The 18191-nt window shown below is 37.1% G+C and overlaps 1 protein-coding gene across 5 annotated transcripts in view; it reads right to left on the bottom strand.

The window, feature by feature from the left end:
• Window positions 1-18191, bottom strand: part of abcc3 (ATP-binding cassette, sub-family C (CFTR/MRP), member 3) — a 111898-nt gene that overhangs the window by 78213 nt on the left and 15494 nt on the right. For all 5 annotated transcript variants that reach the window (XR_013207669.1, XR_013207656.1, XR_013207663.1 and 2 more), the window contains exons 2-4: window positions 6466-6639; window positions 2011-2136; window positions 348-485 (exon numbers count right to left, since the gene is read on the bottom strand). Coding sequence is in view for 2 of the 5 variants with exons in the window: in XM_077245659.1 (XP_077101774.1) it covers window positions 348-485; window positions 2011-2136; window positions 6466-6639 (438 nt within the window). In the remaining 3 variants the exon portion in view is untranslated. The remainder of the gene's footprint in view (window positions 1-347; window positions 486-2010; window positions 2137-6465; window positions 6640-18191) is intronic.

Genomic DNA, 18191 nt, shown 5'->3' with positions numbered 1-18191 from the left:
GGTATGCATAAATGATATTGCACAAAATTCAAAATCAGATTGCATTTGTTATAACCAGGATCAAGAATCAGATGCATTCGACTAGTGGAGTGACAGCCTTGAGCTGTGTGTTGCTCTGTGAGTTAGATAAGCTGTCTTAAGCAGGTTTAAGGAACAACAGCAGAACTATTCTCTCAAAACACTCGAGCCCTGAACCGAACTCTTCTCAGAGCTGAGGAAACATGCGGCTCAAAAGATGCATGTGAAAATAAAACAGTTACCGAGAGATGAACAATTTTAGACAGAAACAAACTACTCTACTAGAATATCTAGATGAAACGAATGTACTGATGGGTTTCGGCACTGACCTCTCGATTGGCATGCAGGATTTTGGACCGGAAAGGCACAATGGCACACAACACTGAGATCGTCCAAAATATGAAGAGCACACCGGACGACTGCACACCTCTCAGCCTCTCGAACTGGATCAGGAACGTGGCTAACAACTGGAATAGAGGAAATAATGCTTTACACGACCTTCTGGGCAGAGATAGATGACTTTTGGACACTCAATTTTTATCGCTATGACAATTTTTTCAATACTTTTAACAATTTTCCTAAACTCTTAAAGGGATAGTTCACCCAAAAATGATAATTCTGTCAGTATTTACTCTCCCTCATGTTGTTCAACCCCGTAAGACCTTCGTTCATCTTCGGAACACGAATTAAGATATTTGTGATTAAATCTGAGAGCTGGATCACTCCTTCATAGGCTTCTAAGGGATTGACACTTGTTCCCCAAAAAGTTATTAAAGACATCGTTAAAATAGTCCAAGTGACTACAGTGGCTCAATCTTAAGTTTATCAAGCGACGAGAATACTTTTTGTGCGCAAAAACAAACAAAAATACCGAAACGTAGGCTCACTATTGGCCGACGCTGGTCATGTGTGTGATGCGTGTGACGCACAACACAGAAGCGCTGCGCTGTTACACTAGTGAACTCACTCAAGCCCACAGAGAAGGAAATCAATAGTTTAAATAAAGTCGTTATTTTTGTTTGTTTTTGCGCACAAAAAGTATTCTCCTTGCTTGATAAACTTAAGATTGAGCCTCTGTAGTCACTTGGACTATTTTAACGATGTCTTTAATGACTTTTCGGGGAACAAGTGTCAATCCCTTAGAAGTCTATGAAGGAGTGATCCAGCTCTCAGATTTAATCACAAATATCTTAATTCGTGTTGCGAAGATGAACGAAGGTCTTACGGGGTTGAACAACATGAGGGAGAGTAAATACTGACAGCATTTACATTTTTGGGTGAACTATCCCTTTAACGCACCTACACACCTACAACACACAATTGGCAAAACAGGCTCAAAATCCCACATTGTAAACTAAAAATACAATAATACACCAAAACACTGCAAACACGTCTCAAAATCAAATAATTATTCCAAAACACTAACACATGTTCTCGTCCAACAGGAACATTTAGTCAATCATAGCATAACGTCATAAAAACACTAACATCAGAAACTGCATTATTTTACATGTACAATCGACAGTATATTGTATTGATCATAGATTGTGTTTTGCACTGCAGTTTCTTTTAAAGCCTCTCTATAACGGAAGCTGTGCTAACTGTGGTAAGAGTTTAGGAAAATTGTTAAAAGTATTTAAAAAATTGTCATAGTGATCGTAAAAAACTGTAATGGAGTCGTATCATGCATTTTATTAGGCTGTTAATTCCCCCCCTCAAGTCCATTTATAAAGTTAGTATAGTGTGTCTAGTGTTCAATTAGTGGAAATACTGGTTAACCTGAGATGTTTTTCTTGAAAATGTGTGTTTATTTCTCATTTAGGGTCATGAATATGCCTGCAAAATTTCAACACTCTGAGATGTTGCCTTATTTATATTTCAATTGTCACCAAAAAGTCAACCAATAAGTCTTGGTTTCAGTGAAGTTTCGAGGTCTGAAAACTCATTGTAAATGATTTTTAGATCAGACACAAGCAAGATGTTCTCACTTACCATTGTCATGCCAACTATTAAAGGTGTAACAAAATATATTGGGGGTCTAATGTGATTCTGGTTCATCTCATGAAATGAAGAAAACAGGTCTGTCCAGCATACGATCCACAATATCAAGCCAAGAGCCTGCACACATAAATATAATCAATCATTACAAACAGATAACAGAGAACTGAAGCCACAAACATACAGGGAACATTCTTTAGCTAACGTTCTTCCAGTGACATTAATACTTGCAGCCCCCTAGAAAGACTAACCGCTATGGAAGATCATTTATTCCCTCAGGAATCAGTCTGTTAAATATTGAGCTGAGGAAATAATTATGGACTGATCTGTTTTTGGCATTATGCACTTTAGGAGCTACGGATTCAGAACCTTTTATTTTAATTTTTTAAATATTTTTTTATAAACTGTCCTTGGACCCGGACCCTATCATGTTACCCTTGTTATACACTACATTCTACATTTTATGGCTGTGTGATTGGTCGTATGTATGTATGTATAGACGGTGTACTGTAGAAACTGAATTTCCCTTTGGGGATTAATAAAGCTATCTGTATCTGTAATAGAGCATTTGTTCACAGTTATCAGGGCTCTCATTTATAAATCTGTGCGTAGGATCCTCACTAAAAGTGTACGTGCGCCCGAAAGCCAAAAATGTTGTACAGCAAAAATATTCAGACGTATATAGAGGTGGTGCGTACGCCAGAACCTGCGGAAAATGCCCTTTATAAACCCAGTCAGATTGAGATCCTCACCGAAATAACCATATATGAGGCTACAAAGCCTCGTTTTACTATGCAAATCCACATCTGCATATCATTTGCATATGCATATTCATGCACGTGATACCATGTTTAACGGTACAAGACATTATGAGATACGCATGTGCGTCACATTACATTGCGAAAAATCATTTAGTTGCCGATCCTCGCCTTGTTTTTGAATAAATAAATCAAATAGTATAAAATACATTTCAGAGAAAGTTTTTCTCAATCTTTTCCACTGGCCAAATAGTATTTTTAATTTTTATATTTCCAATGGATACAGATTGTGCATTATTGATCATTATTTGCATGAAAGTATTTCCTCAGTCCATGAGTTCTGCTATTATCATGCGCTGAGCACACATTAAAACGCAGTATGCCACGGGAAAAGTGTTCGAGCGCAGCGCATCCACTACAGATATTTATATGTATTAGAAGAATATAAAAAATGTTGTATCTTCTCGTGATGATTTGATGTAATTTAAGTGCTTATCTACATTAATGAGAATGGCATATTTAATCTAAATTAGAGCCCGACCGATATATCGGCGGGCCGATATTATCGGCCGATTTTAGGCATTTTCCTAACTATCGGTATCGGCATTTATAATGGCCGATAAATGAATATTTTAAAAAATGCGGGTACGGTGATTCATGTAAGGGTGGCGCTGCCAATAAAGCACCTAAAAGCTGTCACAAGAACTGGCAAAAATAATGATTATGAATACAACAAATATAGCAAGGAGACATTTTAATTGTTTATTAATAAACAAGTGTTTTCAGTCAGTGTCAGCCAAAGATGAAGTTGATGATGCTGACTCGCGATCTTCAGTGAGCGCGCGCCAGAGAGAAATGCACATTTCATACGATTACATGAGTCTGTCTGTCTTTCGTTTTGAATTGTTCTGTTTAAAAGTAGACATTTCAATATAGATATATTTCAATTCTCAGGTCTATACGCTGAGTTTCGGTTCATGAGACGAGCTCCAGTTCACCCGCAGGCGCCTCCGTGTCGAGATTATCTATCGTCTGATATATTTACTTCTTATAAATTAAATCCAGGCAAATGGCTGATGAAACATTGATTAAAATTAAGATACAATTAATACAAAACGAAATTCACTTTGAAACGAAAGGTTTTGTGCTTTCTGTTTGATGTCTATGTGAAAGTTTCAAAGCATTAGTGCCGCTTTCAGAGCGCTCACGTCCGTAGTGCTGAACTGTCGCGTCTGTAACATTGTTTTTTCCTCATAAATGCAAACCCGAAAAATAAAATAAAATAAAATAAAATGAATATTTTATGTAGCCTGTGGAGACTGAGAGCCAACCCTTCTTCATCCGGTGGGTAGTAGCCTACTTGTGATTTGCGCAGTGTAATTCACAGAATTGATTTCTCTGCTACAAGCCTCCGTCACGTATTGTGTGAGCTTGTGACTATTGCAAGCGCGCAGCTGAGAAGTCCTGATTATATTGTCTGCTATATTTAGGCCTTCTTCTTATTTATTAAGGCAATTGGTTGATGAAACATTGATTAAAATGCGTGGCGCGAGCGATCTCCGACAGTAAACTGATTCTGCTTTGTCTCGGGTAAACAGCTGTTGCGACGCGAGCAGTAACGGCCGCGTCCGGTGTAGACACAGTGTTAAAGCTCATTCTGCCTGATAACGCTACGTTACAACATCAAGCAATATTCCAAAAATGTATATAATTATAACACTTTATATAGGGCCATTTTGCATTAAGAGTAGCCTAGTTTCACGTTTAGTACATTTTGCTTACTAATTATTTAAAATAGTATAAAAGTACTGTACATATGTAATTAAAAACGTTTTCATTATGATATTATTCATTTTACTTTAGTAAAAAGATCTGAGTTATTCCTCCACTGGTAGAGATTAGAGGAATTAAGAGTAAAAATAGAAGATAATAAGGTTTTGTCAGTGACACTTTTTATATATTTATTGATACAAGTTATGACTAAATTAAAAGACAAAGTCGTCGTTAGTGAAGATTATGCAACAGTATTTAGAATATAATATAATATAATATAACATGCAATGCAAACTAGTTTGGTTACAGCTCAGCTGTATAATTCTCATTCTATCATTCCCCCTGCCTCCATTACATATCTGTGTCACACAAGTGTTTGATTACCACATTTGAGTGATCATTGCAAAACGTGTTTATAAAATATATTTATTCTGTTTATAGCTACTGTGTAAAGTACCCATCAAAAGTTTGTACACACCAATAGGAAAGTGTCCAAACTTTTGACTGGTATACTGTACTATAATACACATAAATAATATTGCTACTGTATTATAATATACACATAAATAATATCGGCCGATATATCGGTATCGGGCTTTTTTTACTCCCTAATATCGGTATCGGCATCGGCCCCCAAAAATCCATATCGGTCGGGCTCTAATCTAAATGTGTATAAACATAGTTAAACATAGTTTAAATAATTATTTTATGCATTGTGAACATGGACTGTGTTTATGATTAGGACTTATAATGAATATTAAAGTGTTTTTCCTTCATCTGCCGTCAGTCCCTCAGATCTCCATATGTTCATACGCATGAGTTACTTACAGACGTATTTACACATTCTCCCGTCAAGTTAGTTTTTATAAGTCACAACTAATGCGTGTGAAGTGGCGTACGCTCTTTCAGGGCCTGTTTTGTGCGACGCAACAGATATAAATGAGGCCCCTGGTCTTTAATAACGTCCTGTCCTCAAAACGTTAACGTTAACAAACATGATTTATACACTGATCATGGAACGTAGTTTTCTGATACGTTTTAGTTGGAGGTTCATCTTAGAGATAGTATAGGAAGGGAAAAAAAAGGAAACGTCCACTATATTTCCTTCAGGTAAGGAAATTTAGTGGATTAAGTGCTAAATTTAACCATCATAGAGTGAAAGTTTATAATTTTGACAGTTTTTTTCTTGCCAATTTACACATTCAAACCATTTTAACCACAGAAGAGATCGGGACTGAGAGAGAGATTGATTCTTCATAAACACATGAAGACACATAAACACAAAATTATTTCAAAATGATGTCTAAATACCGTCTCGGTAAGTATTCTCTCGGTTCTGTCGTGAGTGAACAGTTGAGAAAGAAACCGGATGTTTGTCAGTTTATTCGGTCTTAAAGTGACAGTAGACTAATATTCCTGCTGTTGTCTGTCTCATTAATGTTAATAAAACAGCAAAATACAGCTTTAACAAAGATGAAACTATATTTAATTTCTATAGTGAACAAATAGTGTAATTTAACATTTAGGCTTAATTATTAATTTCTGTACTACTATTAGACTTTGTAACTTTGTTATATAGTATTCATCTTTACTTGTAATTTGTGTATTTGTTCTTATTTTATTACTGACTGTTCACTTGTCTATAATGTTTAAACTTTATCAGTTAGGCTAGTAGTTGTTGATGTGGTATTGAAGAACTTCAAGTGAGCTTTAAGTAATAAATGAAAAGCAACCCCCCCATATATATATATATTATTATTTATTTTTATTTTTTTTGATGGTCCGATCCGTGGCTCAAAAACAATAAATGATCCGAACCGTGAATTTTGTGATCCGTTGCACCACTAGTAATAATGATTGCATTACGTTAATGGGGACATTAGCAATACATTGTAAGGGAGATGTTGAGATCTCTTACCGTTTTGATTCTGTTTAATACAGACATCATGATGTATCCTCTGCTGTTCCTCTTGAGGTAGAGGATGTAGAGCGGTGAGGTGACCCACAGGTAGATGCAGGGAGCCCAGGGCAGGACCGACAGCTGGAAGCATTCTGGGAGATCGGGCCGGGCCGAGTGCAGCGTGAGATTGGGCTGTTGAGGGAGCAGAAGCAAACAGCATTAAAATCATGAACATCAAATCAGATTTACGCTTCTTAAAGGGATAGTTCACCCAAAAATGAAAATTAGCCCATGATTTACTCACTCTGAAGCCATCCTAGGTGTATATGACTTTCTTCTTTCAGACGAATACAATCAGAGTTATATAAAAAAATGTCGTGACTCTTCCAAGCTTTATAATGGCAGTGAATAACCGTTTCTGTTTTGAAATCCATAAAAGTGCATCTATCCATCATAAAAGTGCATCAGTCCATCATAAAAGTGCATCTATCCATCATAAAAGTGCATCTGTCCATCATAAAAGTGCATCTGTCCATCATAAAAGTGAATCTATCCATCATAAAAGTGCATCTGTCCATCATAAAAGTGCATCTATCCATCATAAAAGTGCATCTAACAATCATAAAAGTGCATCTGTCCATCATAAAAGTGCATCTGTCCATCATAAAAGTGCATCTATCCATCATAAAAGTGCATCTATCCATCATAAAAGTGCATCTATCAATCATAAAAGTGCATCTGTCCATCATAAAAGTGCATCTGTCCATCATAAAAGTGCATCTACCCATCATAAAAGTGCATCTATCAATCATAAAAGTGCATCTATCAATCATAAAAGTGCATCTGTCCATCATAAAAGTGCATCTGTCCATCATAAAAGTGCATCTATCCATCATAAAAGTGCATCTGTCCATCATAAAAGTGCATCTATCCATCATAAAAGTGCATCTATCAATCATAAAAGTGCATCTGTCCATCATAAAAGTGCATCTATCCATCATAAAAGTGCATCTATCAATCATAAAAGTGCATCTGTCCATCATAAAAGTGCATCTATCCATCATAAAAGTGCATCTGTCTGTCATAAAAGTGCATCTGTCCATCATAAAAGTGCATCTGTCCATCATAAAAGTGCATCTATTTATCATAAAAGTGCATCTATTTATCATAAAAGTGCATCTATTTATCATAAAAGTGCATCTATTTATCATAAAAGTGCATCTATTTATCATAAAAGTGCATCTATCAATCATAAAAGTGCATCTGTCCATCATAAAAGTGCATCTATCCATCATAAAAGTGCATCTGTCTGTCATAAAAGTGCATCTGTCCATCATAAAAGTGCATCTGTCCATCATAAAAGTGCATCTATCCATCATAAAAGTGCATCTATCCATCATAAAAGTGCATCTGTCTGTCATAAAAAAGCATCTGTCCATCATAAAAGTGCATCTGTCCATCATAAAAGTGCATCTGTCTGTCATAAAAAAGCATCTGTCCATCATAAAAGTGCATCTGTCCATCATAAAAGTGCATCTATCCATCATAAAAGTGCATCTGTCCATCATAAAAGTGCATCTGTCCATCATAAAAGTGCATCTGTCCATCATAAAAGTGCATCTATCCGTCATAAAAGTGCATCTATTAGAGCCAGGAAATTGTTTAATATAACTCTGATTGTATTCGTCTGAAAGAAGGAAGTCATATATACCTATGATAACTTGAGGGCGAGTAAATCATGGGCTAATTTTCATTTTTGGGTGAACTATCCATTTAAACAACATGATTCCATATGCAGCACAAACAGAATCATGATTTTTCAGAGATTGAACAAAATGCGGTGTGTTCCACATCTGAACCGGCTGCGCTCTTGACTAAAATCTTCTATATAGGGACTTTAAATGGGTCCGTCAGGCGCTTCATATATTGACACTTTTAGGGGTCTTTATTTATTTATCTAATTATTTTTTATTTAATTTTTTATTTTAATTAATTTAGGGCTGTGCAACGGCTATTCGCATCCAAAATAAAAGTTTGTGTTTACATAATATATGTGTGTGTACTGTGTATAAATATTTTGTATACATAAATACACACACATGCATGTATATATTTAATAAAAATGTGTTATTTATATATAAATATATATACAGTATAAATATTTCTCAAATATATACATGCATGTGTGTGTGTAATTATACAGTATATACTAAATAATTATACATAGCAGACACATATATTATGTAAACACAAACTTCTATTTTGGATGCAATTAATTGCGATTACGGTAAATATATATTTGATAACGCTTTGATTAATGAGACTTGAACAAACAATATTCCTCAGCGGCTCGGCCGTGGAAACGAGTTGATGTAGAGTCTCTAGAGAAGAGCTGTATTCTCTATCAACAGCAAACAGGATCAGGATTGTGTTGTTCTTCTCAGAGATGCATGTTGAAACCCCACGAGGCGTCAGTCAGAGGCTCAGAGTCTGAGGTTTGCGGTTTGAAGGGAAGACACCTTTCGCTGTGCCGACTTAGACGTGGTTATGAGGTCAGATGCACAAATCTGTTCATTTCTGTACGCTTCGGTCAGAGCCGAGTCTTTAAACTCAAGGTGAAAGACTCAAACCAGCAGATAATAGACAATAGACAATTGTTTCTAATAGACAAAAGTGTGTTGGATGAGATTGAGCTGCTTAAAGGGATAGTTCACCCAAAAATGATAATTCTGTCAGTAATTATTCTCCCTCATGTTGTTCTACCCCGTAAGACCTTCGTTCATCTTCCGAACACGAATTAAGATATTTGTGATTAAATCTGAGAGCTGGATCACTCTTCCATAGGCTTCTAAGGGATTGACACTTGTGCCCCGAAAAGTCATTAAAGACATCGTTAAAATAGTCCAAGTGACTACAGTGGCTCAATTTTAAGTTTATCAAGCGACAAGAATACTTTTTGTGCACGAAAACAAACAAAAATAACAACTTTATTTCAACTATTCATTTCCTTCTCTGTGGGCCTCGAGTGAGTTCAGTTTTTGGGTGAACTATCCCTTTAATATTAGGTCAGATTGTCAAGACAAAAAGAATCAAAACAGTGATCGACTGACTATTACACAGACTATTAAACATTAGGAGACATTAGAAAGACTTAAAACCACTCAGAGAGCAACATAGTGTCGGCCCAGATCCGGCCCACATCCGGTACATGTGGATTCAACGCCTACCAAAGGTGGGCCGGATCTGGGCCGACATTATGTTGCTGTCTGGGCAAATAACAGAGAATAAATGTGCAAATCATCATAAAAGCATCCGCGGTGCTACCATTGGGCCCGGGTGGGCCTGGGCCCACCCATTTTAGGTCCGGGTCCGCCCATTTTCACCCAGACCTATAGTGAGTGAGTTTCATTCTAGCAGTTCATCCAATAAGCAGCCCGAGGAAAGCTTTGAGTGAAAGCTTCTCAACCAATCAGCGGCTTCTACCCCACGTGTGACTTCGAACACTTTATTCTCTATGAGTGTACACACACCGGCGGCGCCCAGCAACAGCTCAGGACCTTGTTCAAAATCCTGCCGCGCCACAGAACGCCATTTATTTTGTTTTATATTAAATTTAAATGTATTTGTCTCAAATCGTCGTTAATGTATACTGACTTCACCCTGTGCTGCAATATAGATTTAGTTTTATATTCATTTACAGAAATCAGCTGCTTGAATGAAAATTGCTGATGTTATCGGATTTTCAGCTGATATTCTCAATTCATTCAGTTAACGGACGCTCTGAGGTAAAGTGTGTTCAGACTGCAAAGTCAGTATTTGATTGTACAGTACAATCATAACATAGTACAGACATTCTCTTAATTCCATAATGTCCTTAAACATCACAATATTGCTCGCCATAAAAGTGCCCGTACAGTGTGCGATACCTAACGTTACTGCACTGAGCTGAGGACAGCGACACAAGAGCCACACATAGGCTACTGAGTCGCTGTCCTCAGTGCCGCAGAAAAGCGCTGAAACCGAGATCAAGGGGAACCCGTTTTTTTTTTTTTTTGTTGCTTATTTTAACTGGCCCATCCAGTTTTCTGGAGGCCCACTTACAATCAAATTCCTGGCGCCGCTAGTGCATAAAAGTGATCCATACGAGTAAATTCCAAGTCTTCTAAACCCATACGATATAGAGTTACAGACTGAAATGTAAGATATTGTTACTGAAAGTCTTGACATCCATCCCAGCACTTTGTGTTTTCATGTAATAGCCAAGACTTTCTTTATTATAGTGGGTTTTTCAGTCTGTTCCTCACACAAAGCCTGAGAAGACTTGAGTTATAAAGCACATGCCGTGCCATTATATTATACTATACTTGATAGGTGTGAGGGTGGTGAAAGGAGCGAGGACTCGGGTGCAGAGTTGACGGGCTTTATTTTAATAATAAAAATAAAACAAAATAGAAACAAAACTACCTGAGGGGGAAGACTTGACCACAGGAGGAACAAACAAGGGTAAACATACGACGACGAGCCAGCACAGGACTGAAAACACAAGGCGAATAAGGCCTAGTCCACACGGAAACGGTTATTTTTATAACCGGAGTTTTTCCTCCTGCCTTTAAAAAAAAGTTTAAAAAAACTTGGTTTAAAAAAAATCTCTGTCTACATGAAAACGCAAAAACACGCTATCAAGCGCTGTCAAGAGCATGCCACACCAGTCAGCAGCGCACAATCTGACGTCAAACACAGCGGATAGCGGCGCACACTCTGACGTCAAACACAGCGGATAGCGGCGCACACTCTGACGTCGCAAGGCAAAAACCCCTTAAATAAATAAATAAATTACCCGTGTCCGTGTGGACAAGGTCTAAATAGGGCAGCAAACAAAGCAGGTAACAATGGAGGACAGGTGGGGCTAATGAACCAATAATCAGGTAACGAGATGGGCGGGGCTTGACAATCGACAGGAGAGCACATGGCACAAGAAACACATGACAAGCCATGTGCTCTCACCAAACATGACTAAAACACAAGCACATGACCAGTAAAACAAATCACAAGCCGTGTGCTCACACAAACCCAGACGTGAACACCAGCCAAAGAGAACACTCATACGCCACGTGTTCACACAAAACATGACAACATGAAAGCACACAGCTAGTGTTAAACACAAGCATCACACACACATCCTGAACTGCTGTTTGCTCGCCATGACATTATATATATATATATATATATATATATATATATATATATATATTAGTGGTGTAACGATTCACTCGTTTTCTCGATGCATCGATTACAAATCCTGACGATGCATATGCATTGATCTTGAAACTTGTATTTTGAATCGTGAATCGTTTATTTCGGTCAATAATCGATTTAAAATGCTAAGAATCGAATAATTTGCGATTCTATTGCGATTCAGTGCTTTACAATATGTAAACATTAAATGACTACATGCGTGAATTAATGGAGGCGTTACTTGTGTGATGTCATTTGGCGTCCTCCCAGCTCTCCTTCACAGATACTTGCTGCACTCTTTACCATCTTTCACTGGATTTCGCTCGCGCTCGGTCCCATATAGCTCTCATCTACAGATTTTTGAGCAGTCCATGTTTGAGCTCTCCTCAGGACAGCCACTGATGTTCACATGAGCAGGTGACAGCTTTCTATCGAGAAAGCAAGTCTTGAGTCAAACCGCTCAAGCCATTGATAAAGCTGCCATGTCATTGCGCAGGCACTGCTATGAAACAACGCGTTCGTTGCGTGGAAACGTCGCCGTTATTTTCTTTAAGATAAGATACTGAAGTTTTACGGAAATGGGTCATACCCGTCCTGAGCAGCTGAAGTAAAAAGCCCACTTATTCAAGGTGCGCATTTATTACATGGAAAGAGTAGACGCAAATAGACCTAAAATACACACGCTTCCTATGAATCATGAATGAAATTTAACTTTATGCCATTAAACTGAATGTACGAAGGAAACTGCTGAAATAACTACAATATTAATTAGACTGAAATAAAAGCGCGTGGTTTATCCATCAATCAGATGCGCATTAAAGTTGCATTCGTAATCGTTACTAGCCTATAGCAAAAGTAGACGCCCGGCGCGTTTTCTCTCGAATCATAGGAAAATGTTCAGTATAAAGAGAACAAAGAGTATTCCATGAGGAAAGTTAGTTAAGGTTTAGTGGGAAAGTTCATGGTATTTTTAGTCTCACAATGGAAGGATGTACCACAATTTAAGGTTGTGTATCCATTAACATATCCTACAAAATATTTAGGTTTTAAAAGTATTGTTAGTTCATCATGCTTTTTAAATCTTGGCTTACATTTCTACAAATGCTAATTTATAGGCTTTGGAAATATTTTTTATAATAATAAATTAATTAAAAATTTGCATGAACTAACATTAACAATAGACAAAATGTCGGTTTTTTTTTTGTCCCCACTCTCTGACCCCCGAAGACCACTGTGTAATTCACACCCTGACTAAGACCCATTGGGGGAAGCATTTAAATAATCCTATGAATGCATAGAAAAAATTAAGAATCGAATCGAATTAATCGTATCGCATCGAACTTTAATGTGAATCGCATCGAATCGAAGCTTTCTGAATTTGCAAAAATCGTTCTTGAATCGAATTGAAAACCTATGAATCGTGAATCGAATCGATTCGCTGCCTACCCAAAGATTCACAGCCCTAATATATATATATATCAGATATAAAGACAAAACATCACCAAATATGACAAGGACAGTTTCACAAAGAGCGCTACTGAAGACACAGACGCTAGCGCGGCAAGGTTCCCTTGAAAGGGAACATGTTTTATTAGGTACGGAAAGAACAAACTCTCTTTCTCCCACTCAAACAAGCACACACACACACACACACACACACACACACACACACACACACACACACACACACACACACACACAGTACATACACACACTCTCACAGAAATGTGTTGTCAAGTAAAATAGTTCAACAACTTGAAAGCTACATGACATCTCTCACTAGCGAGGAAAAAACGGCGCTGTTCTTGAAGCAGATCAACTTACAGTTTCACTATTAGAGACGCTGATGCTGAACACTGTCGAGAGACAGACTCAGGTAATTCTCTCTCTCTCACTAATAACTGCATTAATAACTGCATTAGTGGCTCATTCCTCCATTAATAGCTCTAAAATGACGTTTTGGAATTAGCAACGGAGGCTTGGGATGAGATACGTAAGAAATTAGTCCTACACACAAGAGCATTTTAAAGACAAAAACCTGACAAATAGAAATCATATAATAAAATTAATAAATAATACAATATAATTTCATCTTAAATATAGGCTATTTCATTATATACAGTGAAAGAGTAAGAAAAATTTGTGCGCACGAATTATAGGGAGATTTTCATGTGAAAATACGCAATTATTAGTGAATGAGACGCTTAACGTTCGTATGACCACTCTGATTCGAATCGATGTGAATTGGAAGTTGCGTGAGTCTTTCAGCTTTCTTCTTTAGTTGTCCGGTTCTGATCGAAAGTTTTGTTTGAAAAACATGTAATGCACAAGTAAACGATTATGTGATTTGGATTACAGCTTTTAGGGTTCATTCTGTATGAACAAAGTTTTTCTAAGAAATAAAAACTCAGTATGTCTGCAAAACATGAAAGATGTCAAAACTGCCTTGACCAAAAAAGGTGCTTATAACAAACTGAAAGGCGATCACACACTCTTTCCCCTTCGCTAAGATAAACACAGCTGCCGTCCGTCTGAATGTGTGTGTGTGTGTGTGTGTGTGTGTGTGTGTGTGTGTGTGTGTGTGTGTGTTTGCCGTCTAGGGCAAACCCAGATCCACTGATGTATACTGCGCTCACATGGAAAATAACGATAAATGTGCATGTTTCTATTCTGATACTATTTTATTTTCAGAAAGCAATATGCAGCAGAGTGTGTCTATAATGCATTGCTTAGTTTAGTACTTTTAAAGTAAATAAAAACATGATTTACATAGAGTATAAAGTGTATATGGTAATTTGAGACCACAAAAATATTGCTTTAACATTATTTTTGTCTTCAAGTAAAAGTACTGATACAGTATCATGTAAAATCTAGTCCCTTGAATGGAAGTTTGTTTCCGACACAGAATAAAACATTTTAAAAGATAATTGCGACTTTATTTCTCAATTGCGAGATATAAAGTCGCAATTGCGTGAAAATAAACTTGCAATTCTGCCTTTTCTTCTCTCGCAATTCTGACTTTAAAACATGCAATTTTGAGGTAAACACGCTTTTACTTAATTTTTTTTTTCTGTGACGGAAACAAGCTTACATACCCATTGAAACAAGAGCCAAAGTAGCAAAAGATTACGTTTAAGTATTTTTTTTTTTTAAGTACAAATCTAATGCATAAAATGTCTGAGAAAACACTGAAGTGGAATTTAAACCTGGAAATAAAGATAGTTTTTTCAGACTCTACACTCACTGAAAAGAAGTGTTGTAGAAATAGCCGTCACTATGAATGGCTAGTAAAGAACTGCATGGATTACTAGCATGTAAGGGTTTCCTCTTACTGAAGGAACACACAGATATGGAGTGTGTTTGCACGTGTTCAGACACATTCGTTTAAGCCACACCTTTATGAAGGCCTGCGCCAGATGGGTTGCGTTAACTTCCTCAAGCACTTCAGATCTCAGGCAGTGTTAGCTTTGTGCACCTCTATTCATCTCCATCAGGCAAATATGCAAACAGCATTAAGGCACACCTAGCAAACCAGACGCGGAACATTCTTTCAGTTTACAGTTTCCTGAGCCTCTGGACTCACTATATCCTACTGCATGCATTATGTCGACAACATTTTGCATTTATGCATATTGTCACGCTTCACGACTGAACACTGATGATATTTTCTGCATGCACTTTTAACTATATCAGAACGTTAATTTTTTATGTTCCCCGAACGTTCAAAACATACATTTTTAAAAAATGTTTTAAAACAGTTTGTCTTGGTTACGTGAACATTAATGGAACGTTCCATTTTGCAAAGATCATGAAAATGTTACTTTTGAATGAACATTCCGAAACAAGTAGCAACATTTAAAAACGTTAGATGTTTCAGTTATTTTTTTTAAATGAATAACATTTTGTTGTTAGTTCATAACTTTTGAGAGAATCTTGCCAGAACGCTCCCTCTTCGCTGAGAAAATGCATTTTATTCCTTTTTAAGTAAATAATGCTAAATAATGCATAAAAAACATTTTCGGAATATTTATATTTGCAGATTATATAGTGTATATGGTGATTTCGAGAGTGCACAAGAAAAATGTTGCTTTAAAATTATTTTTGTCTTTAAGTTAATCTTTACTTTGAAGTAAAATCTAGGTCCTTGAATCGAGAAGCAAAGTTCAGGGTGTTTGTTTGTTTTCTTGTTATATACGCTTAAAACATGTAAGGAAAAAACTTAAAAAATCGAAAACTAGCCTTATCTTTTTTAGAAAACAAGTGAACTAAAAGCACACTTTCTGTCTGTGTAATGAAACCACAAACACACCCTCACCATTAAACTGTTTAACAATCTCGACAGTAACAGGAGCGGTGACATGAGAAATAACACACATTTCTCACATTAAACCCAGAAAGAGCTGTAGAAACAAACACTAAAGCTTTTATCTCGTAGGAAACACCTCACTGTATGCTAATGGTCTCCGATAAATATCCAGAATTACCAACACATTCCTCATGTATTATAAATATTATTAAACCTTAAGTTTGTAAGATCTAATGCCTTGAGCTCTTAAAACAACATTAAATTGGAATTTAAACCTGGAAATACAGAGAAATATTTCAGACTGACTTTTTTTTGTGTAGAAACAATTTGAGCTCAGAAAGTGCTGAATTTCTCAAGTAATAACAAAGAAATTGCACGTAACACAATCAATTAAACACGAAGTATAGAAAGGTAATGAAAAATGAATGTAGAAAGATGAACATTGTATTTTCCTAAATAGTATAGAGTATAGAGTAGTATAGAGTTTTTGGCGATGTAGATAATGAAACAAAGATAAATCATTTGGAAATGAAGGGAAACCAAAACCAAAGTGAAACCATAAAATAAGCTATCTCTATAAGTGTTCACCCCGTGTGTGTGTGTGTGTGTGTGTGTGTGTGTGTGTGTGTGTGTGTGTGTGTGTGTGTGTGTGTGTGTGTGTGTGTGTGTGTGTGTGTTCAGACTGAACTGACATGTAAAACACACACATCTATCCTCATATAAACCTCAGATGTTCAGATATGGATTATCTTTGTTCAGTTGTTTTATCTCAAAAATCAAAAACTTTTGCAGCCGCTGTTCGTTGTTTGTGTGTTTCCTATAGTTTCCACTTCTAAGCTCCTCTTTATTGCTGCAGATTATCGCGCTTATTATAATATGTCTCTTGGTTTATGGTTTTATCTGCAGCACAAGAGGAGGAAAAACTGCCGGAAGATGCAGGAATAATTCTCTAGTATGTAGTGATGCTGTAATTCATGGCAAAAGTGAGGAACTATTCAATTATTTTACACTCAAAATGATTATTTTTGTCCTTGTTGCATAATCAGAATCACCTTTATTCTTAATGTCTGTCTCTATGATTTCACATGCATGTATTCTTCCATTGCAGGCGGTGTTGTGGCACTTTGTGTGTTTTTGGGCCAGTGATAGCCAAGTTGATTGTACTTAAAAATTTAAAGGGCCCCTATTATGCTATTTCAAAGTTTCCTAATGTTAATGTGGAGACTCCTACAACAGGTTTACGTGCATCAAAGGTAAAAAAAAAACTGTTTAATTTCCTCATAATATACATTTGCACATCATCACATTTTCAATGATTCTCAAACGACTTGTCAGATGAATCAATCTCTCTAATGCCTGGTTCAGATTACACGATTTTTTTTGTCTTTTACGATAGTCACTGTGTCAGATTACGCGATTTTGCCTCCTAAAATCTTGTCGTGTCGTGGACAAGAAACATGTCAGACTACACGTTGCTTCCTGACCAGTCATCGCGTGCCGTCTTTAACGATGCGCGTGATGTCATTGAGAAAGGCGAAACTATAGCGAGTGACTTCCGGAAACGAACGTAAACAAACAATGGATGTGGCGGTGAGTGTTGTATTGGCTGTCCTGTGTTCAGAAAAACTTTAAAAAAAGAAAGAAAACCCTACAATGGACACGTTCCTGGATTGCTCGAAGAGGACAGTATTGGCTGTCAATCCTCCAAAGAGAACTTAAGGTAAAATATTGTTTTCTTACGAACCTTTCCTCCATGTCATAACTCCACCTAGTAGCACCATCGTCTCTCTTTCGTTTCTTTCGCCATTTTTGAAAGTTGTGTACGGAAAAGTTTCTGTGCTCCTATTGGTCAACCTCATACATGTGACGGAACCCGTCGTGGATGACCGTTTAAAAAATTCAACATGCTAGTCTTTTTGTCGTGATGTCGTGAAGCATGGCAGACGCGACGTAGGTTGTCGCCCACTATGACACACTATACGAGATGATAAGATCGAATCTTGCGTCCCCGACGCCCGTTGTCGTTTACGAATCCCCACGAGACCCTACGTCAAACGGATCGTGCCAAAATCGGGCTAAAATCGTGTAATCTGAACCAGGCATAAATCCCTCCTTTCCGCGAGCTACTCTGCTCTGATTGGCCAGACAGCTCAGTCTGTTGTGATTGGTTTACCGTGTACAGCGCGTCGAAAACAAAAACGCC

This window comes from Siphateles boraxobius, unplaced genomic scaffold (genome assembly GCF_051911475.1).
Source record: "Siphateles boraxobius isolate OS27281-9 unplaced genomic scaffold, OSU_SipBor_1 103, whole genome shotgun sequence".
NCBI lineage: Eukaryota > Metazoa > Chordata > Actinopteri > Cypriniformes > Leuciscidae > Siphateles > Siphateles boraxobius.
The sequence above is the reverse complement of the archived record's forward strand: the minus strand, read 5'-3'. Positions and strand labels throughout refer to the sequence as shown.